This window comes from Saccostrea echinata, unplaced genomic scaffold (genome assembly GCF_033153115.1).
Source record: "Saccostrea echinata isolate AGI-Se365-2 ecotype Australia unplaced genomic scaffold, CSIRO_AGI_Sech_v1 ptg000010l, whole genome shotgun sequence".
Classification (NCBI taxonomy): domain Eukaryota; kingdom Metazoa; phylum Mollusca; class Bivalvia; order Ostreida; family Ostreidae; genus Saccostrea; species Saccostrea echinata.
The window spans coordinates 2,252,163-2,277,925 of record NW_026889759.1 but is presented as its reverse complement, the minus strand read 5'-3'; the positions used below and the strand labels follow the sequence as shown (position 1 = coordinate 2,277,925).

At 33.8% G+C, this 25,763-nt stretch overlaps 1 protein-coding gene across 1 annotated transcript; it reads left to right on the top strand.

The window, feature by feature from the left end:
- Positions 1-68: 68 nt before the first annotated feature.
- On the top strand, positions 69-25,066 carry LOC133184128 (sodium/hydrogen exchanger 9B2-like). Its single transcript, XM_061318995.1, has 11 exons — positions 69-102; positions 8,127-8,149; positions 8,988-9,441; positions 9,532-9,622; positions 10,362-10,544; positions 16,094-16,269; positions 21,739-21,845; positions 22,191-22,355; positions 23,010-23,121; positions 24,241-24,377; positions 24,689-25,066. The coding sequence occupies exons 3-11, from the start codon at positions 9,012-9,014 to the stop codon at positions 24,956-24,958; spliced, it is 1,671 nt and encodes a 556-aa protein (XP_061174979.1). The 5' UTR covers positions 69-102; positions 8,127-8,149; positions 8,988-9,011; the 3' UTR covers positions 24,959-25,066.
- Positions 25,067-25,763: the final 697 nt, after the last annotated feature.

Genomic DNA, 25,763 nt, shown 5'->3' with positions numbered 1-25,763 from the left:
AACACATACACAATTTTCGATGACATCACAAGTTTCATGGCTTAGAAAGTTACCTGCATTCAAAGAAACAATTCATGTTTCAGCCTTATGGCACTCTTACAGGTAATGATCATGTTACTCAAATATTTAAGCCTTTTGAAGCATTAAAGTCAACAAATATATGATACAGGACAGGACACCAGCGCCCGAGGGAAGAAAGCAGTATAGGTCAAAGGGTTATTGGATAGAGATAATTCGAACGATGTAAACAAAACGACCGAATCAGCCTGAAAATCAGGCGAATGGCTTTATAATTAAACATGATATATAGAAAAAACGAAGGTTTAATTGCTTTTCCCGAATGGATAACATTATTGATACTAAATCTATATAATGAAAAGGCCTTCTATAAATAAGAGCAACAGCTGAGCAATGAAGATCATGCTTAAGATTTAAATTAAAAGTTTTCCTAATGGCTTGATAATGAAACAGAGGGTCTAACCAGTCTAGACGAACTCCAAAAACAGCGTTTCCGGAAGTAAGAAATTGAGGCTGAAAAAGACTCCGAAAATAGAGTCCGCGCATGCTCACACACAAAAAATGGCGATTTTTCGGCAAAAATGATGTGGTGAAAAATACTCATTTCTGATTTTAAAAAAATACAAGCCGGGTGTCTTTAAAATCAAATGAAAGCACCTTTATTGTAGGAACGACATAAAATTTAAATCAAGGAGACAATAAATCACATAAGAAAATAATTCTTACCGGCAGTATTGAATTCGATGTCGTATATCCAATTTACTAATATGCAAGAGTTTGAAGCGATAAATAAGTCAATATCCACAAAATAATTTAATAAATGTAATTATCCATTCAACAAAAATTAAAGTCACAATGCACTAAATACAGCCATTATGCAGGCGTATACTTGAAGAAAGCGAACGACAATCCATCGTTTGTTTACATCGGACGCCATTTTGCCGCAATGCTTGATGGAGCCAAAGACTTCGTTTTCGGAGTTCACACCGTGTTTGGAGTTCGTCTAGACTGCTAACAACCCATTGATATGCATACACTGCTCACTTGGTATTAAAGCCTGATTCTGAGATTGGCTGTCTCCATCTCGGAATTAATTCTTCTAATAATGAAGAGAACAGGAGAAATGCTTAATATCAGGTGGATGTGGTTATGATTAATTTTCATTGTTTTAATGTCATGTGGACGAAAATGAATAGTGAAAAGGCTTGTATGTTACAGTGCCTGGTCTGTATCAAGCTTAGGCACTCCCCAGCTAAATTTGTAAATAAAAATATATCTTCTACACTATACATGTAATAGTATATATAATGGATATATTTTTATTTACTAATTGAAAGTTAGGGAATGCCTGTGATATCAAGATGAAGGTTCATGGTGGTAATTGATCACTGTGTCCATGCATGTACATGTGTATGTCATTCAATCACTTTTTTGTGGTGCAAATAACTTGAGTACCTTTCAAGCTACTTTGGTGGAGGATGCCTACAATTTTTTGAACCATTTAATCAAATTCAAAGTCAAAGGACACATTTTTGTGATGCAATAATTTGTAGTTTTTGTTGTTACAATATATCCTACAGACTTAAAAATTCATATATTAGTATATTGAAAGATAGAGGGAGACACCTAAAACTTTTGGGGTCACTTGGTCAAAGGTTCAAACTCAGGATTATTAATACAGTCAAACTTTGTTATCTTGAATTCAATGGGACAATTAAGAAAAAAACTTCAAGGTATCCAAGGATTCAAGATATCCAGGATAAAATACTTAAAAAATAAGGGATTTGGACTTCCAAATCACTTCGACATATGCATGGTATTGAAGATATTACTAGTGCTCAATATACTGAAATTTAACTGTTATTGATACTGTATGACCAGTATGATGCAATAATTTGGAAAATTTGTAATCTGTAACTTCCTATTTAATGAATAGGTGAAGAATGATCTAAAAAAAAAAATCCGTAGAGTTTGGGGTCACTCAATCTGTTAAAGGCCAGTGTCAAAGATTGAGAATATTTGTATGAGCATTGTATGCAATAACTTTAGCATTTTGTAACTTTTCAACTTTATATAGATGGAAAATGTGGTGGAAAAGACACCTATTTTAGGGGCACTTGATCATTTTAGGTCAAGATTGTTTAAATGATTCAAATTTTAATGTAATCTTTTTAGCTCACCTGAGCCGAAGGCTCAAGTGAGCTTTTCTGATCACATTTTGTCCGTCGTCCGTCCGTCCGTCTGTCCGTCTGTCTGTCTGTCTGTCTGTCCGTCTGTAAACTTTTCACATTTTTGACTTCTTCTCAAGAACCACTGGGCCAATTTTGACCAAACTTGGTACAAAGCATCCTTGGGTGAAGGGAAATTTAAATTGTTAAAATGAAGGGCCAAGTTCCCTCACAAGGGGAGATAATCAAGAGAAGACAAAAATAGGGTGGGGTCATTAAAAAATCTTCTTCTCAAGAACCACAGGGCCAGTAAAGCTGAAACTTATATGGAAGCATCCTGGGGTAGTGTAGATTCTAAATTGTTCAAATCATGACCCCCGGGGGTAGGGCGGGGCCACAATGTGGAATCAATGTTTTACATAGAAATATATAGGAAAAATCTTTAAAAATCTTCTTCTCAAGAACCACTGGGCCAGAAAAGCTGAAACTTATGTGGAAGCATCCTGGGATAGTGTAAATTCTAAATTGTAAAAATCATGACCCCCGGGGGTAGGGCGGGGCCACAATAGGGAATCCAAGTTTTACATTGAAATATATAGGAGAAATCTTTAAAAATCTTCTTCTCAAGAACCACTGGACCAGAAAAGCTGAAACTTATGTGGAAGCATCCTGGGGTAGTGTAGATTCTAAATTGTTCAAATCATGACCCCCGGGGGTAGGGCGGGGCCACAATAAGGAAACCAAGTTTTACATTAAAATATATAGGAAAAATCTTTAAAAATCTTCTTCTCAAGAACCACTGGACCAGAAAAACTGAAACTTTTGTGGAAGCATCCTGGGGTAGTGTAGATTCTAAATTGTTCAAATCATGACCCCCGGGGGTAGGGCGGGGCCACAATAGGAAATACAAGTTTTACATTGAAATATATAGGAAAAATCTTTAAAAATCTTCTTCTCAAGAACCACTGGGCCAGAAAAGCTGAAACTTATGTGGAAGCATCCTCAAGTAGTGTACACTCTAAATTGTTCAAATCATGACCCAGGGGATAGGGCGGGGCCACAATAGGGGGAATCCCAAGTTTTACATTGAAATATATAGGAAAAATCTTTAAAAATCTTCTCAAGAACCACTGGACCAGAAAAACTGAAACTTATGTGGAAGCATCCTGGGGTAGTGTAGATTCTAAATTGTTCAAATCATGGCCCCTGGGGGGAGGGTGGGGCCACAATAGGTATTACAAGGGGGGAGTCTGGTAATGAACAGCATGGCCAAAGTTACTCAGGTGAGCGATGTGGCCCATGGGCCTCTTTTTTTCTTTTACTATATAGCTGCAGATTGTTAGAAGAAGACATCTCATGAACAAAGATCAGGACCAAAGGGTCAAGACTATTGATATGATTATTTATTTAAGGAGAAATATACAGTAAATTTTTCTTTTAACTTAAAAGGATATTTTAACTACATCAATGAACATTGGTAAGAGGAACACACCTATAGATTTTGAGGTTATTTATATAAAGATCAAGGTCAAAATGGTTTATTTCCACATAAACACACTACACTAAAAAAATTTTATCGGTATACTAGAATTTTATTTAATGCAGACTTCCCATTCACTACACAATCAAAAGAGACCCATTTAGATTCTTGGTCCATCTGTTCAAAGGTCAAGGTCAAAATGGTTTATTTTCACATGAAAACATTTCACTAAAAAATGATTATTGGTATACATGTACTAGTATTTCAATTAATGTAGACGTTTCATTCATTACACAGTTAAAAGAAACCCCCATAGATTCTGAGTCCATCTGTTGAAAGGTCAAGGTTAAAAGGCCAAGAATATTGATAAGTATAATGCAGAGTGTTTTTAGCTCACCTGAGCCGAAGGCTCAAGTGAGCTTTTCTGATCAAAATTTGTCCGTTGTCTGTCGTTGTCGTCGGTGTCGTTGTCGTCGTTGTAAACTTTTCACAATTTCATCTTCTTCTCCAGAACTACTGGGCCAATTTCAACCAAACTTGCCACAAAGTATCCTTGGGTGAAGGGGATTCAAGTTTGTTCAAATGAAGGGCCACACCCTCTTTCAAGGGGAGATAATAAAGAATTAGTGAAAAATTAATAGCATCTTTTAAAAATCTTCTTCTCAAGAACCAGAGGGCCAGGAAAGATGAAACTCATGTGGAAGTATCCTCAGGTAGTGCAGATTAAAGTTTGTTCAAATCATGACCCCTGGGGGTAGGGCGGGGCCAAAATGGAGGATCAAAGTTTAACATAGAAATATATAGGAAAAACCTTTAAAAATCTTCTTCTCAAGAACAGCAAAGCCATGATGAGTCATATTTATATGGAAGCATCCTCAGGTAGTGTAGATTCAAGTTTGTTCAAATCATTACCCCCAGGGGTAGGGCGGGGCCAGAATGGAGGATCAAAGTTTTACATAGAAATATTTAGGAAAAATCTTTAAAAATCTTCTTCTCAGAAACAGCAAAGCCCTGATTGATCATATTTATATAGAAGCATCCGCAGGTAGTGTAGATTCTATTTTGATCAAATCATGACCCCGGGGGTAGGGTGGGGCCACAATGGAGGATCAAAGTCTTAAATAGAAATATATAGGAAAATTTCTTCTTCTGAAGAACTGCAAAGCCATGATTAGTCATTTTGATATGGAAGCATCCTCAGGTAGTGTAGATTCAAGTTTGTTAAAATGATGACCCCCGGGGATAAGGTCGGGCCACAATGCAGGATCAAAAATTTTACATAAGAACATAAAGGAAAAATATTTCTTCTCAAAACAGAAAAGCTATGTTCAGTCATATTGATATGGAAGCATCCTCAGGTAGTGTAGATTCAAGTTTGTTCAAATGATGACCCCTGGGATAGGGAGGAGCCACAATGGGGGATCAAATTTTTACAAAGGAATATATGGGAAATTTTTTTTAAAATCTTCTCAAGTACAACAAAGCCATTTGTTATATTGACATGGAAGCATCATCAGGTAGTTTAAAATTCAAGCCCCCCCCCCCCCCCCCCTCACCCAAGTAATCTTTTCAATACTGAACTGATTTGTGCTTTTGCCAAGCCAATGTGCTCAGGTGAGCAATGTGGCCCATGGGCCTCTTGTTTGACTTTGTCACTTTTCTAGTTTTATTTTTATTTTATTTTTTTAATAAATGATCAAAGAATTTAGTAAAATAATCACTATACTGAGATGAGAGATCACAAGTTTTGATGGCATTTCATTCAAACTTTTGAAAACTTGTTTTATTTAAAAAGAATCTTTTAAATTAATTTATTTTTTAGTGTAATACAATAACTTGAGGTCACAGGAAAACATAGAGCTTTCTATATATTTATGTCTTCTTATTATGTAAATTAGAACAAAAATGTAAAAGTTATTTGGGGGTTATTTTTTGAATTCAAAGATGATATATTGTCAATACTTAATAAAATATATGTATATAAAGGCATTGGAAATTTGGGGCATATTTAGGTGAATTTATTATTTCATTTATTTATTATTATTATGTAGGAATTTATTACCACGAATAAGTGTAAATTACCTTTACACTTCAATTCCTTGTTAATAGTATGACAGAAAGAAAATATATAAAGTTCAGAGAATGAAATTGTGAGCTCCATGTAAAAAGGTTAATTTTGATTTTTTTCATAAGTAATATGAGTAGGCAGAGTCGGACACTGTGGTTTCCTAAGCTGAACGTCATTGATAAGTCCATGATGTATGGAAGGATGTCAATTATACCACTGTTTTAAGTCAGCACCTCCGTCAATGACACTAATTTATTGAATTATTATCAGTGCAGGGGAAAAAAATGTTAAGCATTTCGATATTTAAATGCCAAAAAAGGGCAACTAGAAGAGATCTACATTCATGCTCTTAATGTACTCCAACATGCTAGAGGTTCACAGCGAGATGCTTTTGACTTGGCACCTAGGGAGCGTATTAAGGACATTTACTGAGGCTCTTTCTTGTAGGAGTATCTCTTAACACTGAATCAGGAGTCTTTTGTTCAGACAAATCTTTTAACTCTTATTTCAAAGAGAATTTGATGCATGTTACTTTTTTATGTTGATCGAATCTTGATTTGAGTATGTGTACAGCTTTAGTTGTTTTCTTTTTCTGTTACTTATGCAGGTTGGGAGGAGAACAAGATCAGATTTAGGGGTTGGGAGGTTTGGAGGGAGTGCTGAGTAGACAGAAATCATATACAAAAATTCTTGACAAGAAAACAGAAAGGGGGGGGGGGGTCAGACTTATTCTTAAAAAGTAATAAGTATGATAAGTATTCAGTATAAGTATTGATTTGTGGCAGTCAGACAGGTTTGATCATTGACTTGCTTCGGAGGCTGGATTTGACCTACATTTTCCAGATGAGCGACCAGTTTAAAGTTTTGGGCGCAGGTCCATTACCAAGACACTATAAGGCCTATCTGAACCAAACTTGCATGGATGATGCATCAAGGGATGAACACTCTTAATCTTGCTTCAGATGCTGGATTTGAATTACATTTTCTGGATGACTGATTAATTTGAAGTTTTTGGATAAGTCCATTCCCAAGTAACTGCAAACCCTTATCAGATCAAAATTGCCTAATTGTTGCATCTTGGGATATACAGCTACTATATTATTAGTTTAATGAGGGTTTTGCCTTACTTAAAGACAACATTCATTGAGGTGAGCTTGCCTATGTTTTTCTTTCTTGTCATATTTGGTGCCATGCTACGTCCTGATGGTGACAGGTGGAAGACCTGCCAGAGAAGAGCCTGGGTTGGTGTCTTCTGGGGCAAAAACCTTTTAAGAGGGAGGAAAGAGGCAGTCAGACAGGTTTGATTGCTGGTGGCCAGATAGCTCAGTTGGTAGAGCACCTGACTAGTGACTCAGGGGGTACCCAATTCAAATCCTGGTTTGATCTGTTGCATTTTTTCTCCTTTCCCTTCACAGATCTTTTCAAAAATTTTAACAAAGTTGGCAAAATATTAAGCAGGACAAGGAGGGGCTCACTCTCCATTCCTAGACTTTGCGATTTTGAGCCAAATCATAAAGATGCACAAATGGAGATGAAAGTTTGATTTTGTTTTATTTTAAAGAGAATATATGAACAAAAATCTAAGGTGTAGGTTTTTATTTTGTTAGTATCTAAGACCATTGTTTCAATATGAAGTTGGTGCAACTCCATTAATTCGAATTTTGTCTCATCATCATTGGTAGACAATACAATATAATTTAACAAGGGGTTGACAAGTGCATGAACTTGTTTAACGTTGATTATCATTTTTTTATATTTAATGACTGGTACTTAATGAATTTGACACAACGATGCAAATATATCTGATGTTCAAATGTCATTCTGGCTTTTGCAATTGAAATGTCTTTTGATTTGTATACTGAATACATGCAGACAAATATTTTCTTTTTCCAAGACACAAAATCTAGAACAAACGTCACTTTGGACTGCAGGCAATTCCTTGCAAATTGTTCTGTTTTTCATATATTTTAAATCTTAAATTTTTATATATTGAAAACATTTTCAAAGCTTTGGACTCAATTTTAATTTTCTAAATTTCATTTATAAAAATTTTAAAGGAATAGCACAGTGGATGTTCTTAATTGCTAATTAATCTGTCATGATGAATGTGACCATCTGTAAATTACAGTGAATTAAAACATATATTTATCAGCCTTTTGCCTGACAAGGGGATAAAAGAAACATCAAACCATCAAACCAGCACATAACATGACATTGGACTTCATAATTAGTGTCTGTTCCAGGCTGCGGGCTAGCCGTATAATTGTTTGTTTGTGACTTGAAGCAGACCTTTTTCCATGCTTACGACATGTCTTTTTGACTGATTGAGTTACATTTATTTCCTGTTGTTCTTAGCATCAGTAAGAACTTGTATCTTTTTTTGTCATTTCAGGCTTGGGATAGCCATCAACAAAGGTAGGTTTTATAACATTTTGATAATCTTTATGATGCAATATATATGATCTTTTTTTTTCAATAATGATAATTTTGATTATGATCGATCCGTTGGTTTAACTTCTAAGTCGGGGGGTTCACTTTCAATACAGGATTTATTTAAGGTAAAAAAATAAACTAATAAAGTTGAAGAAGGTGTTAATCATACATGAATTATTATGATAGATTAATTTTTCTTCTCAAAATGTTTTCATTATTGTTTTTTCCTCAAAGAATCCCTTGCAATGATTTTAATGAAAGCTTCACATGAACTTCTACCAATGAGCAGTGATATGATTTTCTGTTGATACAGTCAGTAAAGTGTCATGCAATTATGGCATCACAGTCACAATCCCCCTCTTTGATAGATAAAGAGTAAAGACGTCATGATTGACTTTTATCTTAGGAACATTTCAAATCATCCCAAGCTTATTCGAGGGGGTAAACCTCCACATATCTTCAATATATGTATATCTAAGTGAAAATAATTCATCATTTAAAGTGTAGATGTAAGCAATATATTAATTTTCGAAAAGGTTTATGAGGCTATGTACTTAATATAATAATTTAATGATAATTGGCTACAAGAAAAATGTGTGGATTTGAGAAGTCAAAGTTCATGCCCTCTTGACCCTCTCAAAAATAAAAGACATTTTTTTTAAATTTGTGAAGTAAATGCATTGCTTTATGATCTATGTAGGTATTGAATTCGCACAAAATTATGCTCTTTTAAAGTTATTTGTTGAAATAGAAATGGGATAGAGACACATAATTATTTATTTGAGAAATATATACATGTAAAGGTTATTTTCTCATCCAGATAACAAGGTACAAGAGATCTGACATGACAGACCTAAAAGAAATGAACAACCATGGTAATGGTGGGGCTTACCCATCACCCCCCGAGGCTGAGGAAAAGGAGGAAAATCTCAGTGTCTCCATAGAGGAAGGCCAGCCCCCCAGCAGGAAATGTGCTGCTCTAAGGTCATGCTTTCACAAATGTAGCAAGCCTGTCAGTACAAAGTACCACCCTCTCTCCGAAAACCCAGGGAAACTCGAGCGATTCCGATATGCTTTTATGTGTCCACCACATGGAAATCTTGCCATGTATATACAGTTTTTTCTGCTATGCGCCATGACTTGGGCAGTGCTTGTTGCTGTAACCAAAGATGAGGCCCTACCAGGGGGCAATTTCTTTTCTCTAGTCATTCTCTTTACAGCAGCTGTAGCTGGGGGATATGTGTTCTCTCTAGTCCGTTTGCCTCCTTTATTGGGTAGGATTTTATAAGCTACTACAATGTTGAGACATTTTTTTGAGACTGAACATATATACATGTAATAATCTTTTGCTCTCTGTTTTTCAGGTATGCTTATTGTTGGGGGTATGCTGAGTAACATTCCTGTTGTTAAGACAGTGGGCCAAGGATTGGACTTGCAGTGGTCTGGGGCTCTTAGGTAATTATTATTATGAATTTATATTCCTTTGCCATTGGAACAAAAAGTCTTTAATCACTGGTGAATAGAACAAATTAATCACCTTTTTTTTTTACAAGCCTATTTCTAAGCAATTTTCACCTTAAGATAAATTAAAACCATAAGATTCATAGAAAATTGAAATGCATCTGATATTGATATACATGTATTTCCATTTCTATTTGTTTTCTCTGTGATAACTCTTTGAAAGTTAGGAGAGTTGATTTCTTGATCATTCTAAAGGAATGCAAATTTTGCCAAGCGAAAGGTCAGGAGCTAAGGAGGCCTAATATTCATGTAATTCTCGTGCGGCTGTCTTTGTGTCTGATGCTAAGGAGGCCTAATATGCATGTAATTCTTGTGCGGCTGTCTTTGTGTTTGACGTCAGTGGGCGGGGACTATTGAAATTGACATGTGAGGCCTCGTGTAATTTAAATCTATTAGTCTACATTTTTAAAATCTAAATTTACAATTTTATTTCAAAATGAAATGGAAATATAAGGAATCACTGTCTAGTTAGTAGAGTATGCCAGGGACATCAACGATAGTTGGAAACGTGGGATAATTTATGCATAACGGGCTTTGCCCGTTATGCAAATTATCCCACGTTTCCAACTATTGTTGATGCCCTGGCATACTCTACTAACTAGACAGTGATTCCTTAAATAACAAGCATATCTTTGACTCAGATTAGAATGATACATCTTTTCAATATTTTTAGAAAAATAGCATTAACTGTGATCTTGATCCGAGCGGGTCTTGGCCTGGATCCTGTGGCTCTCAGGAAGTTGTCTTTTACTGTACTTAGACTGGCTTTTACCCCTTGTCTAACAGAGTGCCTAGCAGAAGCTGTAGCATCCCACTTCCTGTTGGGGTTGCCATGGGAATGGGGATTTATGTTAGGGTGAGTAGTAGCATTTTTTCCAATATGTCTTTTTATGGTAAAAATTTGTTTCCGTAGAAACACAAACAATGCGACTTTATAAGAAGCAATATCCAAGATGGTCAATATGTAATATTTATCATTATTGTGTTGGAAGAGATGACAATGTATTTTCTAAAATTCCTACTGCAATCCATGAATAATAGAGCTGTTTCACAGATAAGCTTACCGCAGACATTTAAAGTGTTAAGTAATTCATAATTCACATGTTTGCTCACTCTATGTATTGAGTATTTTTATTTCATAAGTGATTGATGGTATACATCTCTGTGTATATTAAAGTTTCATAGCTAAATTCAATAACTTGGTATAGGTATGAAAAACTTTTTATCTGCCGTCTGTCTTTATCAATAGCAATTCATATTTTGAGCTAAAATTGGAATAAGGAGGGTAATTAATGCACCCCCAAAATAGTCCACTGTTGACAGAATTGTTCAAATGGTGATTTAAATCGCTCATATGTTTTGAAGAATGCCAATTTAAAAGATATTTTTCTGTTATACATGTATTATCAAATTTGGACTGGATTGCTAAAGGATTTTTATACTGGGTTGTAAACTAAAATCTCCAGGAACAGCACAAGTTGTCAAATGTTTGTGTTTCCCAAAATGGCTATTGCACTATGAATTACTACTTTATCTAGTCTGCAGGTGTAGATTGTAAATGATGATAATCAATTGAAAGGAAAGCATCATTTGCGAACCTCAGGGAAGTCTTAAAATAGCATTTATTTTATTATGAGCATAATTTTATAGCAGGATGCTAAGTTGAAATTCCAGTTTCTCAGGTGTACAGTGTATATGAAGGTACTTGTTTGAAACCTAATTTTTGTAAACTTTGTCTATAGATTTATTCTCAGTTTGCCTGCCAGCTACTCTATTAATTTCCCATCTCATCACAACCTTGTAAATCTTTTTCCCCATTTTTTTTAGCATAAGCATTAAAATTTAATAAAATAATTCTCTTCAAAGCTGTTTATTTAGTCCCCCATATGAAAGAGTCCTGATATTTTTTTTTAAATTTGAGCTGGTAAATTGATAAAGTTTTTAAACCATTGAATCTCCTGGTAAACTATAAAGCCTTAGGGATCATTTTATTTTGTCTGCATGGACAGTTGACAATAAATCCATTATTCCACGTAGGGGGTATTGTGACCTCCAAAGCTAGAAATTTAAACACACCCCACACTGCAAAATACTCAGCGGTATTTGCAATTCTTTATTCAGAGGTTGAGGGGCAAAATTCAATACGTTTTAGATAAAAGAGGGGATTCCACCCAATATCATAATTTTCACTACCAGTTGGTTGTTTACAGGATTAAAGTTGTTCTTTCAATCAATAATGAATACACATTGTATTTACATTTGTACACCGGCCTCATTTTGTTTACACTCCCACAATAGTACATGCTTGACTGGTGGTAGTATTGGTGTTTAAACTGCACTTGTTAGTAAAAGATATGTGTTTGTTTTATAGTGAAAGCAAGCATTCAGAGTTCCAGACCGACTTTTTTATCCATTGAAGATAGCCTAAATATTGAATGTGTAGTAGTCGCTAGTGTTATAGTGAAATAATGAAGATTACGAACAATAATCAAGCTCAAAAATCCATCGAAACAATACAAACTGGGAGCAAAGCAAAGATGGACCTCTAAAAAAAAATCAGAGGTGGGACAAGGTGCCATGGAGGATTAAGCATCCCCTGTTGACCTGTAGCACTTGCCGTTTGCTCCTTGTCATGATTGGGCAAACGGAAAAGTCCATAGACAATTTATTGTGAAATTGGCGTAACAATTTGTATGAAAAACGTCAGTCAACATTTGACTTAATGATAGATTGTTTTTGCTGACAAGGTCATTGTATTGACCATAGAATTTGCAAAATATTGACTTTAAACAAGACTGTTGATATCCTTGTTTCATCAACTTATTTATCAATAGCCTGCCTTGTTTTAGAAATTGTTCATACGTAGAGCATGGTCTTGTGTATTGAATCAATTGGAAGACTAAACTCCATATGCAGGTGATAATGGTATAATACTACATATATAAGGGAAGTTGATGATGGAAAAGTTGATGTCATCACGTTTATCGTCAAGTTTTGTTGTTAGGTTACCCTTAACATCTTTTTCTAGTAAAATACTTGAATCCAAAAATGAAACAGATTTCACTGTGATTGCAATTATATTGTATACTGTTTATTACTGAATGCTATATAAGTATTAATTAAAGGATTTATGTATGAAAGCAATCTAACAAATCTTATGGCATGACTTTAATAAATTAAAAGTATTCCAAAAGATTTTCCTAAAAACATATATGTCCAAATGTGGCAAGAAATATGGATTTTGAAGTAATATATAGAGGATATTCAATGTTTTGTAGTTGGATGTGGAATTTATTTCACCAGTGGGTCAGGATTTTTCTGATATTTTCACAAGTGCAAAGCACGAGCGAAAATATAAAAAAAATTCTGTCTCTTGAGTGATATAAATTCCATATCCAACTACAAAACATTGAATTTTCTGCTTATTACATTTTCTTTGGTTTTCCTTTCGCCTCAGTCTACCGGGTATCTGTCGTACATAACTGTGATGTCATAGCTAAGCAATTGTGAGATTGAAAATTGTAAACAATTTGGAGAAACTTTTGTAGTTTTAGTCTGTGTTAGGTTGTTTGATAAACTTATGACAGCTAGGGAGTATTTTTTATATTGTAACACTTTCATGAAGGGAAGGAAAATTGAGAGTTTTGCCACACTTTTGATATTTTTCACAGTGAAAAATACCACTTTGTATTTTTCACTGCGAAAATATCACTTTCAAAAGTATCATTTTTTTTTCAATGGATAAATTAAAGTATTTCACTGTTGAAAATGTAATAAAATGGAAAGTTAAATGGAAAATATCTAGGTTATGATTATAGTTTAGATTTTTAAGCCAAAATAAAAGGAGGAACTGCTTAGTTTTGGGGCCGGGGTGTATAGGAATGAACTGCGGGTTGGAGCAGATATGTGGTAATTATTAAATTTATACAAATTATTTATACATGTAGTCATGTATACAGACACCTTATACATGTAGACACCTTTTTTTTTGTTTTTGTTTATTTTCTCCCTTATTACCATCCAATATACTCCAGTTGCCTCATCATCCCATAGACCCCCAAAACAAGACAATTTTTAAAATAAGTATTCCTTCAATGAATTCAGTATGGAGAGTGCAAGTATTGAAGTATGTTCAAATGATTGCATTTGATAGTTGGCTTGAACCAGAATTTCCTCTCTCTCCTAGTGAGATTATTATAGGGTTAATAAACAAACAAATGATAAACTCCACAAAGACAAGCCCTCAAATCAAGGCATGGAAACTAATTCATGATGACTTCTATCCATTCAGGAATCTGTTTATAAACTTCACAATTAGTTCAGTTTCTATCAAACTTGGTTGATGGATGCTATTTGTTTTGAGATTATAAGGTACCCTAGGTCCTGCCTTGTTGGCAGTGTGGGTGCATGATGGCTGTAAGCTGTAAAGATTAATTACGGTAACTGGTGTAAACTTTGAAAAAAAAAGTTGTAACAGCACAATGAACAAGCTATGAACCATGTTAACATTTCATTTGTCACTTACTGGTTATGATATTGATATCTTTTCTCAATAGATCTACTTTGGGCTGGTGGCATATGCAAAAAAGGACCTTCATTGTCACACTGGCACTATTAGACAGTGATTTTTAGGAAACATGTTTTAATATTTCAGGGTGGAAAAAAAGTAAATTAGGTAATATATAGAGACATACATAAGATGTTCAATGGAATGATAAATAGGTTGACTTTTTTTTTTTGTTTTTGCAATTACACCAAATGTTCAATGTTGAAGTTTAATTTCTACAATGAACAAGGTTGGTGATGAAACTGCACTTTAGACAATGGATTTATAAGTTTGGGGATCATGTTTATGATTACGTTGATCCTCTTCAGAAATCAGCTGATGATTTAAGTGTAGAGAGGCGCTGATCTGGAGAGTCCTGATATATATATCTATCAGCCTGTTTGTGCTAGGTACTATAAGGACTGACATTTATAGACAGTTGTTCAATAACAGTTATTCTTGATTTCACCGAGGGGGTAGAAAATTGGCCTATTTTATTCAATACCATTATAAATTTTATGGTTTACTTTATAAGTTCAAGGAATTATATGCTACATAGAATATTTAATGTATATATCTTGAAATTGGGGTCTATAGTTGATTTTTGACCTGTTAGTTGCCGATTTCAAGTGGAAGATACATACAGTCGTAGAAAATGGAAACTCCCCCGTGGTGTGATAACACTTGTGTTGATTATAAAGTAAGAGTAAAGTTCTCAGATAAAGTTTCTGTAAAGTTTGATACAATATTTTAACTTGTTGATTTTTCCATAAATGAAACATGACTGTGAATTACAATGTTCAAATACACTGTTCAAAGGTGTGTTTCAAGCCACAATCATGTTTCATTGATAGCTCTGATTCTTTGCATCTTGATACATTCAGATTTCCATTATTCTGAATTCTTAATTATATAGCAGAATAAAATTTTGGATTACAAAAATGGTCATTCCATACTCTATTTAGAAAAGCTCCATGAAAATAAGGTTTTCAAGTTGTCTTTATATTCAATGAATTTATAAAGCACTAAAAATACTTTAAATAGTAGAACTTATTTTTTTCCACAAACACATCACTAAAATAATTCTACAATGCCTACAACTCTTCAGTAAAAAAAGTGCTGTATTGATACAGTAAAATTTAATTATCTATTCCAGACACAAGTGCACATGGCTCAATGGTCAGAATAGATAACATTTCGGAGTAGGCAACATTTTATTCCATTGGATTTACTGCAAGGGACTAAAGGTTTTATTTGTAATAAGCAAGATTTCAGAATACACAACATCTGGATTAGACGAGTTTTACTGTATATTTTTTTTTTTTATTCCATGCAATAATAGCCATGTTTTTTCCCCTAGCTTCTCCATTCATATTGTCTATATCACAGATCACAGGCTGCTAATCTCTGTAAACTCCTGCAACTAAGTTGTCAACATCTCCCTACATGTCATTGACCAATAGTCTGGACACATTTCATGCTAGACCCCTCAGTTTGCATCTCTACAAAACTTTTCATAAAACATCCATTACAGCATAGAATAAACCTAAACCAAAATTCCCGATTTGAGAGAAATTAAAATGAAAGATTGAACCTAAACCAAAATTTGCAATTTGAGAGAAATTAAAATGAAAGATTTAGAGGTATCTGTTTAAGACTTAAAGGCTGTGACATTAATTGATTCTCTTTAATGGGACATTTCGTTCTGAAGTTTTCATTAAAAATATTTTGAACATGGAAAAGCACATTTTAAGGACTTCTCTTCTCTTTCCATAATACTAATGACAGAAAATGTATATTTTATAAGTTTGATAAGACTGGTATATTTAAAAAGAGAAATACATATCAATGTCTTCCAGATTTGTCCTTGCTGCAGTGTCTCCAGCTGTTGTGGTACCCTCCCTCCTCAATCTATCAGACCGGGGCTATGGTTTAGACAAAGGCATTCCTACTCTAGTCATTGCAGCAGCCAGTGTGGATGATGTTTTGGCCATCACAGGTTTTGGGGTGGTACTTGGAATAGCCTTCACTCAAGGTGGGTAGAAATGTATTTGGAGAATATGAAATATACAGTTATACATAAACCAAGTACAAATTCTTTTGCAAAAATATTCATCTTTGAAAGAAAGTTTCTTTACAATTTAATTGTCTGGCTCAGCAAATTATTGAAGCCTACCCTAGTTGTATTGAAATCAAAATATAAATTTTAGAAAATTATATTGAGCAGATAATTATCCCATCCCTAAATCTTGTGGAATTCATATACATACATGTATTCCGTCATTAAAATACTTTTAGAGAAAAGCCAGAAACATTGTGAAAGGTAAGCTTTTAAGTTAATATGTCTCAAAAACAATGAGGAAAGTTGATTCAACTTAAGACTTCAGTTATAGCTGTTGCGATTTTTATTATTTCTAGAAAAACATGAATTATCAAAGATTACACAAGTTTGAAGGGGGTCAATACCTTCCTTAAGTAGACTTTTTTTTATGTTCATACCACATAGACTGGATTAATGGAATAGGCTTGTTTCCCAGATAATTAAGTCTTCCAGTGGGTCCGATGTGTTCTAGTTGCTGACTATCATGGTGGATGAGGTTGTTGTTAGAAAGACACATACCAACAATGTAAAGTAATAATTGCTGTGTCATCCATGAGTTGACAGTACGAGTCTGATGTGTAAAGATACACCAGAGGAATTCAAATGGCTTAATTTTAATTAAAAACAAGACTGGGTGTAATGACTAAGCAGTGACTTTCTTTTGTTGTTGAATTCAACCTTTTTAGCATCAAAGTTAAAATTACGAAAGATAGTTAATTGCTTTATCAACCTTGTCTTTTACAAAACAGCAGAGTTATTTTCTTTCGGGTCATTTTCCTAAAATTCTATAAAGTTGGTAACATGCATATTTCAAAGTACATGTAGTCCAAATACCCTACCGAAACCTCTTCAACTATTTTTCAAGCTAATAAGTAGACCCTATTACAGAAGTGCAAAAGATGTCTCAAAAAATTAGCTATTCAGTAAAAAGAAATCATTCACATTGGAGGGAAATGATATAAAATCCATTTTCCCCCCTGCTGCTTTTACTGCAGATAACATTGGTATCAAATGCTAAGCAAATAACACCAATTCAATTATAGGCCAATAGCAACTTACAATTGAAAAAGGAAAAAAAATACGAATGACAAATACAGATAATGCATGCTCAGATAGTTAAAAAAGGCCAAATTATGTGTGAGGCTCATCAAAACGTAGTTCATCTAGACTTCACAGACTCCTCCCCAACCAGAATAATACAGAATCGCAGAATCGCTCAGGTGTGCACCCTGAGAGACACCGACCCCCTGCTGGGCTGATCACGCAGAGGGGGATGTATTCATTATCATTAATTTTATTTCACATCAACCCTCAAAGACAGGGATAGAAAAGAACAGTAATAAATTGTCAGCCTTCGGAAGATTGGATGCCACACCGGGAGTGATGAACAACATTTGTAGCGTCACTTTGCGGGGGATATTTATTGTAATTTAATGACACGTGCTTTGATATTGGAATTTTTCATAAAACAATTATGAAATTCTTCAATTTCCATGAACAGATAAAAGTCAAGTTAGTAAAAAATGAAGGTAATAATATATGCTGACTACTTTATTAGGTATTTAATTGCAATTTTTTTTGTTATGAGTGATCTGTCACAATCTTAATTGTGGGAGTTTTTTGTGAAAATTAGTGCAAAAAGATTTTAGTTTTTTGCTGCTACAAATATTTTATTACATTCCTCTCAGCTGTTTTTATGTGCATGACTAAATGTGTCAAAGAAGGGAGTTGGTATTTTAAGACAGTACTGTAATCTTAACATTTGCAAGGAACAGCGGTTTTCAAATAGGAAAGAAAAAAGCAGTGTTAATGGAATAAGTACTATAGGGACTGAAAAATATCTTTAACAATTAACAGTTCTATTTCTTTTCTGGGGTGAGGGTGAGAGGTTGGGGGTGGGATATAGGTGATAATCTGACAATCCATGAATATTAAACAACATGAAACATTGCCATGTGGGGTGGTGTTAAGTCTGGGGGGATTGCATTTCACACCAGGGAGGATTTAACCCACCTGGGAAGGCGCAACCTTGATAACAGAAGGAATTCTATGTGTGACTGGACGTCTTTCTTTTCTTCTTTATTCAGTGAACAAACACATGTTTACAAGGGGTATATATATATATATACAGATCAGATCCAAGTGATAAATGAAAGATTTAACCTTTTGGCAAGGGAAACAGGCTCTAAAAGAATTCAGTAAATGCAGAACTTATAAATAGCCAGTGCAATACAAAGCCATTTATGCATTAAGCTATGTTCAGTTCAATAGAGGGCTATTACCTGCCCTACTATATGGGAGTAGGCTGATGGCGTGAGACTCTGAATTTAAATGTCAATATGATTATATCGATGCTTTGAAGTGGCGGAATGAGAAAGACATAAACAAAACTACAGGAGGTCTATTTGGGTGTTGTAATCCTGGCCTGGGGAGGTCTTATATTATACGTTTTTATCACTGTCTAAACGATGAATTCTTCATTGACAGACAGCGGTCGAAAACAATATCTTTATTTATAGAGGTATATTGGACCACACCATATAGTATTATTTTCACTAATTGCTCAGCAATTATCTATAGGAGCATATAATCAATTTATGGATTACAAATTAAAGTGAAGTATATATGCCACATTATGGAAACTTACTGGAAGAAAAATAATGATTTTTACATCAATTGATCTGAACTTAATGATAGTAATTTTTAATATTTTAATATAAAACAAGTTCACTTTTTTTAATTTTTGGTAGGAAAATGTGTTTTATATTTGGAAAATGACAGTATTTTAAGTCATGTTTTTTTTCCGAGTTTTTAATTGTCACTCAGTTTTAGCAAAAAATATCGCTATTGGAGATAACTTTCATTTTTTAGTTCATATTTTCAGTATTTGATAACATGGAAAAGATAACTAGGGTAACTATTCAAGTTACTTATTTTTAGCAATTGATACATCAACAAGACTGTTCATTACAAAGAAGTTGAAATATGAATATAATCAATATATCCATATGTTGCATGCTTAGATACTGTAAACCAACTATTATCTGCAGTTCATCAGTTTGTAATCCATCCACATCTATTAATTTTCATGCCTGCAGTAACATTCTACATTAAGGAAGCTTAAAGCTCTAATCACTGCAGATGCACACTAAAGAGTTATAATTGTAGTTTTATGAACTTAGAGTGATCTGCCCTTGGATATAAAATAGAACAAGCAAGTTCAAAGAATTGTGGTCCCCTGCTTTTGGTGTCTTAGTGGTTGGGATGCAGTTATTTATGACAAATTGTAACTGTCTTGATTGTGTGTCCTGTCTTGTTCCTTCATACAAAAAAGATACAAATTATTGAATTAATAAGAGTTATGGCTAGATTAAAGATTCTCAAAACTGCATCATGCAAACCTTAAGAACAAGGTCATGAGATCAAATATTAATACAATCCGAAAGGTCTTGTTACAAGTAGTGCATATGTAATTTATATATATATATATATATATATATATATATATAATATATATAATATATATATATATATATATATATATATATATATATATATATATATATATATATATATATATATATATATATAACCCCTTGTTTCTTCTGGAGCAAAAGTTATATGGCCAAAGTTAAAATTTTTTATATGTAGGTCAAACTTCTGTGTCAAGGCCATGAAATCAAAAATGATATTTTTTTCTGAAAGGTGTTCTCATAGGTAATGTACATGTAAATTATGAAAGCCCTATTAGAAAATTAACAAAATAAATCCCCCCCCCCACCACCACCACTCCACCAAGATTTAATGTCATTTATTTACAATGTGCTGTTGTTAATATCCAACAAGTTCTCATATTGTCCTGACTTGCTGGGTAAAGGAATTGTTTTGATGAGCATCTAAGTTATTATGCCAAATCTAAATGGTTAACCATTAGTAAAGGAAGTTCATTGATTACCGCAAGATTTCAAGATTTGTCTGATGTAAGGATTGCAAAATCCAATAGCAAGAAATGAGGTGGTCCAGTATTTACAGTGCATTCACTGTAAATGAATTTTATGTACAATAGTAATGTAATTAATATAATAAGTGACATATTGCCTATAGGCACATAAAAATGCTAAATTTTGATGAAAGCAATAATCCCTCAAAACAAAACTTATTTATTATTTCAAAATCAATCACTGAATTTATCTTGATTAAAAAGTCAGTTTTTTTAGGATTGATGATTCAGCAGTATTCCATATTTTCAATTTGTTATCATGAAAATGAAATTTTAAGCTCTATTTGTTAAAGAGTTGCTTACTTTGCAAAACAATTTTGTTTCTAAATCACATTATGAATATTGCAGTAACAGCACAATGCTTAGTACAATAAAGGATATCTTGATAAAGGGAATGAATAAAAATTATTGTAAGCAATCTCTTTTCTCTGAGGATTTAGTGAATTTTTATTGATTTCAAATATGCATCAAACTACATTTAAGACTAAGAGAAGGTGAAGTGGGGATTATCTCCCCTTTAACAAAGTGATGCATGAAGAAATGTAGGGCATGTTTCTAAAAAACTAGTGTCACACAGTGGTACAGTCATACATAATCCATAATACATCATATGCAGATTTATGTGCAACCTTGGGCATATTTTTCTTTCAGAACTGGGTTTAATATTAATCTGGATTGTTGCTAGTAATTGATTTGAAGTCAGTATGTCGTAATCCTCTGTATATCTGATTAAGCTTGCAATGCAGTTATTGTGGCAAAGGTGTTAAAGAATTATTCTGTAGGTATAAACAATTTATTAGACATTGTAAACGATAGCCAGCAGCTATATAGGTAACAATTGAAGTGTATGACCAAATTAATTGCTTGTATATATTTTAAAGCTGCAGTCTCAAGTAATGACGTACATAAATGTTTAAACTATAGTATATATACTTTATATTTGATTAAATCTAGCTTCAAATTGATATGAAATGTCATTTTAAGTCTTTTTGATCATTTGGTCAAACTAAGTATGCATTTAAAGAAGTAAGATTGCAAACTTTCATATACTGTAAACAAACTCATTAATTTGTGATTGAGAAATATTTGCCAGTTTCATGACCTTTTACTTGCAAATATTTTCCACTGCAATCCATTCCTTCTATTGTGTATTAATGTAGAATGTTTCCTCAGTCACCAAAATTAATGGTCACAGATTGATTTCAAAGTGACAAATCACAAATAATAAAAAAGCTGTTGCAAATAATAGTTGGTTTAGAGTATTAACATGTCTTTGCAACAATTGAGAGAGAGAGAAAGAAAAAAGAAATTGATAGATTTGCATGATAAATTTGTAAGTTTATAAATGGGCTTCACTATTTTATTACAAAGATTAATTATTTCTGGCATTTTCTACATTTTAGGAGACCTAGCACTGACCATTGTAAAAGGTCCGTTAGAAGCTTTGTTGGGTGTAGCTTTCGGGTGTGTGCTCGGGGTCTTTCTGTGGTACTTTCCATCCAAAAATGGAGTAAGTTTCCCATCTTATGTACAACAGACTAAACATAGTTCATAAAAATGAAAATGTATAAGGCAGCATAATTCTAGCTGCAGATTTGTAGTTGGTTGGTTGGAAAAAAGATGGTTGTCCATGCTATTTTTTTCAGACAAGCCAGCTACAGATCTGCAGATAGGAATAGTTCATAAAAATAAAAATGTTTAATAACTTTACAGCAATACATCTGAAAGATGGGCATTTCAAGCAAATTTTGTTTTACTTCTTAAAATGATTGGTTTTCCAATTAGTAGAAAATATCTTACTAGTTTGAAAAAAATTTCTCAAGATTAACCAAAGCTGCTTTTTAATTTTACCCAGTCCAATAAAATGTTTTACCGGTCCATGCTGTTATTCGCTGCTGGACTAATGGCCACGTTTGGGAGTGATGTGGTCCATCTTCCGGGGGCTGGCCCCCTCGGATGTTTGACCCTGGCTTTTGTCGCAGCATTCAGATGGAGGAAAGAAAGAGAGGAGGGACAGCCTGTGAGTATTTCAAGCCAAACTTTAATTTTCCTGCATACAACTCACAATATTTTTTTTTCGAATTCAAGATACAGTGAAACTGGTATCGTAACATTGATTACCATGGATATATCAAAGTGAGTTCGAAGACCCAATGACTTTTTCTTTAATATGAACTTTACCCACAATATCATTAATTCCTGGATATCTCGAGGTTTTTTTCTTAGTCCAGTTGAGTTTGAAATAACAAGGTTTGACTGCATTTTTTTTTTGTGAATTGTCGATGTGAAGCAGTACCTAGTATCATTACAATTGAACATAGTTATTTTGAATTTAACAAGTAAGTCAAACTTCATTATCTTGAACTCAATGGGACCGAGAAAAAACTTCGAGATATCCGAGGATTCGAGATAACCAAGATAAAATACTTTAAGAATAAGGGGTTGGGACTTCAAATCACTTTGACATATCCATGGTATTCAAGATATCGGTGTTTACGATACCAAAGTTCAACAGTATAAATAAAGTGTTTGGCTTGTAAAAAAAAAAAAAATTGAATAAATGAAACAAAAGCAACAAGATCAGTCATGTTAAAAAAAAAGAGAGAGAGAAAGAAAAACCAGAGACAACTGTCTTCAGACCTTGTTCCTCAGCAGTTTTTTTTGTTTGTTTTAGGACACCATTGCAGAGGTGGTAGGAATTCTCTGGATGTTGTGTCAGCCATTACTGTTTGGACTTATTGGGGCAGCGGTCAACTTTGACAGCATAAAGGATCTCAGCACACTAGGTAATGTCATTGATTCTCACCCGAGTTCTTACTTTCCATTATGATGGACTACTGTATACAGGGTTAATTTGGACCAGTGTTATTTTCGCCCTATAACACTTGTAAACGAGTTTGCCCCATTTTATTTTTGCCAAAACTAGTTGTATTCAAAGAGACATAACTGTCTCTGTTGAATTCACCCCATTTTAAATTTGCCCACATACAACTAAGACAAAAGAGATGAAAAACTTGTAGTTAACTCAGAAAGAGACCTATATTCTGAGGTCAGAAGCTTAATTTCTTTAGATTTGTATGTTCATTTGGATGAGCCAGTTACATATTTTATGCTACAATGTAATAGATACATTTGGGGTAGTGGTGTAAAGATGATACTTCAAAATCTGTTTGGTTTGCTTTTCACTGCACCTTTTGCAGATTTTAATAATACAGTCAAACCTCGTTATCTCGAACTCAAAGGGACCGAGAAAATACTTTGAGATAACCGAGGATTCGAGCTATCCAGGGTAAAATACTTAAGGAATAAGAATTTGGGACTTCAAAATGACTTCGAGATATGCATGGTATTCGAGATATCCTTGTTCGAGATGCCGAAGTTCAACTGTAGATAAAGTAATCCATTATATCACTATGGCCTAAATCACAGCCTTAAATGTAATCCATTATATCACTATGGCCTAAATCACAGCCTTAAATGTAATCCATTATATCACTATGGCCTAAATCACAGCCTTAAATGGCCACCAGTAACAGTATATAAAGTATAAAATCAAACATGGTTCCTCTAGGCCTCTACCTATTGTTCCCTGAAAATTTTCCTTCCGTGAAAACATCACATTGAGATATACTATTATGTTCAGTGTTATTTTCATGTCATGGACACTTCTCTTCTTTTTTAGCAAAAGTTTGACAATCTGATCTACCATTATAAATTAAAATTTTTAAATTTAACTGTATGAAATTTAAAACTTTCACTATAGAGGAAATTTGATTGAATTAATAAGAAATTATCAAACAAGAAAGAAAAGGAATTATCAATCTTCTTGCTGAATATTTGGCAATTCCCATACATGGAGTAGTTGATATGTATACGTAACGTAATTCTAAAACCTTTTGTTATAGGTCTAGGTATAGCTGTGTTGGCTATCGGGCTTGTGGTAAGAATTGCTGTATCATTCTGTGTGGTGTTTGGATCTGGCCTTACCCTCAAAGAACAGTTATTTGTGGCCCTTGCCTGGTTTCCCAAGGCAACAGTTCAGGTACCTGTATATAATTTTCTTTCATTACTTGCAGAGAAATTACAATAAAGTGATGGTAACAGCATGTTTACAATGAATTCATGCTTACAGAAAAGTGATTTTCATTCCCTTTATTTCTAAAACATGAACTTACCGGATATAACAAATTTGGTTTACAACAAATCAAAATTGTTTGTCCATGGCACTTCACTGTAAGCTTGTTATACTGGAATTTTATTTTGAGAGTTCCATATTGTATTGTATGTGGAATATGAAAAAAAGGAAACACATTTTCCAGTTTAAATTACATTGTATTTCTCTAACTATTGCAGGCTGCTATTGGTGGATTAGCCCTGGATGCCGCCATAAAAATGGGAGACCCCACACTGATTAATCTTGGAACTAGTATACTTACTACAGCTGTGCTCTCTATCATTATTACGGCCCCTATCGGTGCCCTAGCGATTGCTGTTTCAGGCCCCCTCTTACTAAACAGAATAGACCCCAAAACAGGAAAAGTGGTGTCTAAAGACAGTGAAGACCCCGAAAAATCTTCCATGTTAGACCAGGGACAAAATGAAAATGTGGAGGGGCCACAATGAGTCTGTTAAATGTTAAAATGTAATAACTGTAAATATAGACACTACCTCAATCCAAAATAATTATTTTTTAAACTTTCATATACTTAATCTAATCATGTATGTCATCTGAAAACATATCATAATTTATATTTTATGATTTTTCACTGAATTCATTTTTCACAAACTGATGTGTTTTAAGTCGTTGAAAATTCATACTGAAAAAATTGGGTTACAAGTTTTAATTGATCTTTTTTTTTTTAAATTGTGAATCACATACTATAACAGTGAAACTTGCTGATACAACTTTCAAAAGATACAGGAATTCTTGGTTACAAGAAAAAAATGAATTCCTTGGCAATTTATTTATATAGTATTTTAATGTTGTATTTAGTTATTGAGAAATTAGTAACAAAGATTTCTCAGAAGGAAGCAAAACTATATTGTGTAAATTCTCTGGATATAGTGAGGTCTTAATGAAAATGCAGAATTTCATGACTTGGCAAATATATGTTTTCCTTGGAACATGTTCAGTGCTGTGCATAGGGACATTTTTGTGCCATTTTATTTTTGCCCATTTTGCCCTCTTCGGTAGCTGCATATCTGTAGCTCGCTGGTCTGAAAAAAATCGGATGGACGACCAGAGAGGTACAGTGCCCCCATTGAAAAAAGTGTGTATTTATTGTGCATAAAAAAGTGTGCTGTTCTTGATTTATTTCTTGGTATATATAAAGATATTACTAACCTTGGATTTCTACAATATTCTTTTACTACTTCCACATCATGTATGTACAAGTCATGTACGAAGCACGTTGGTCCGATCAAACTG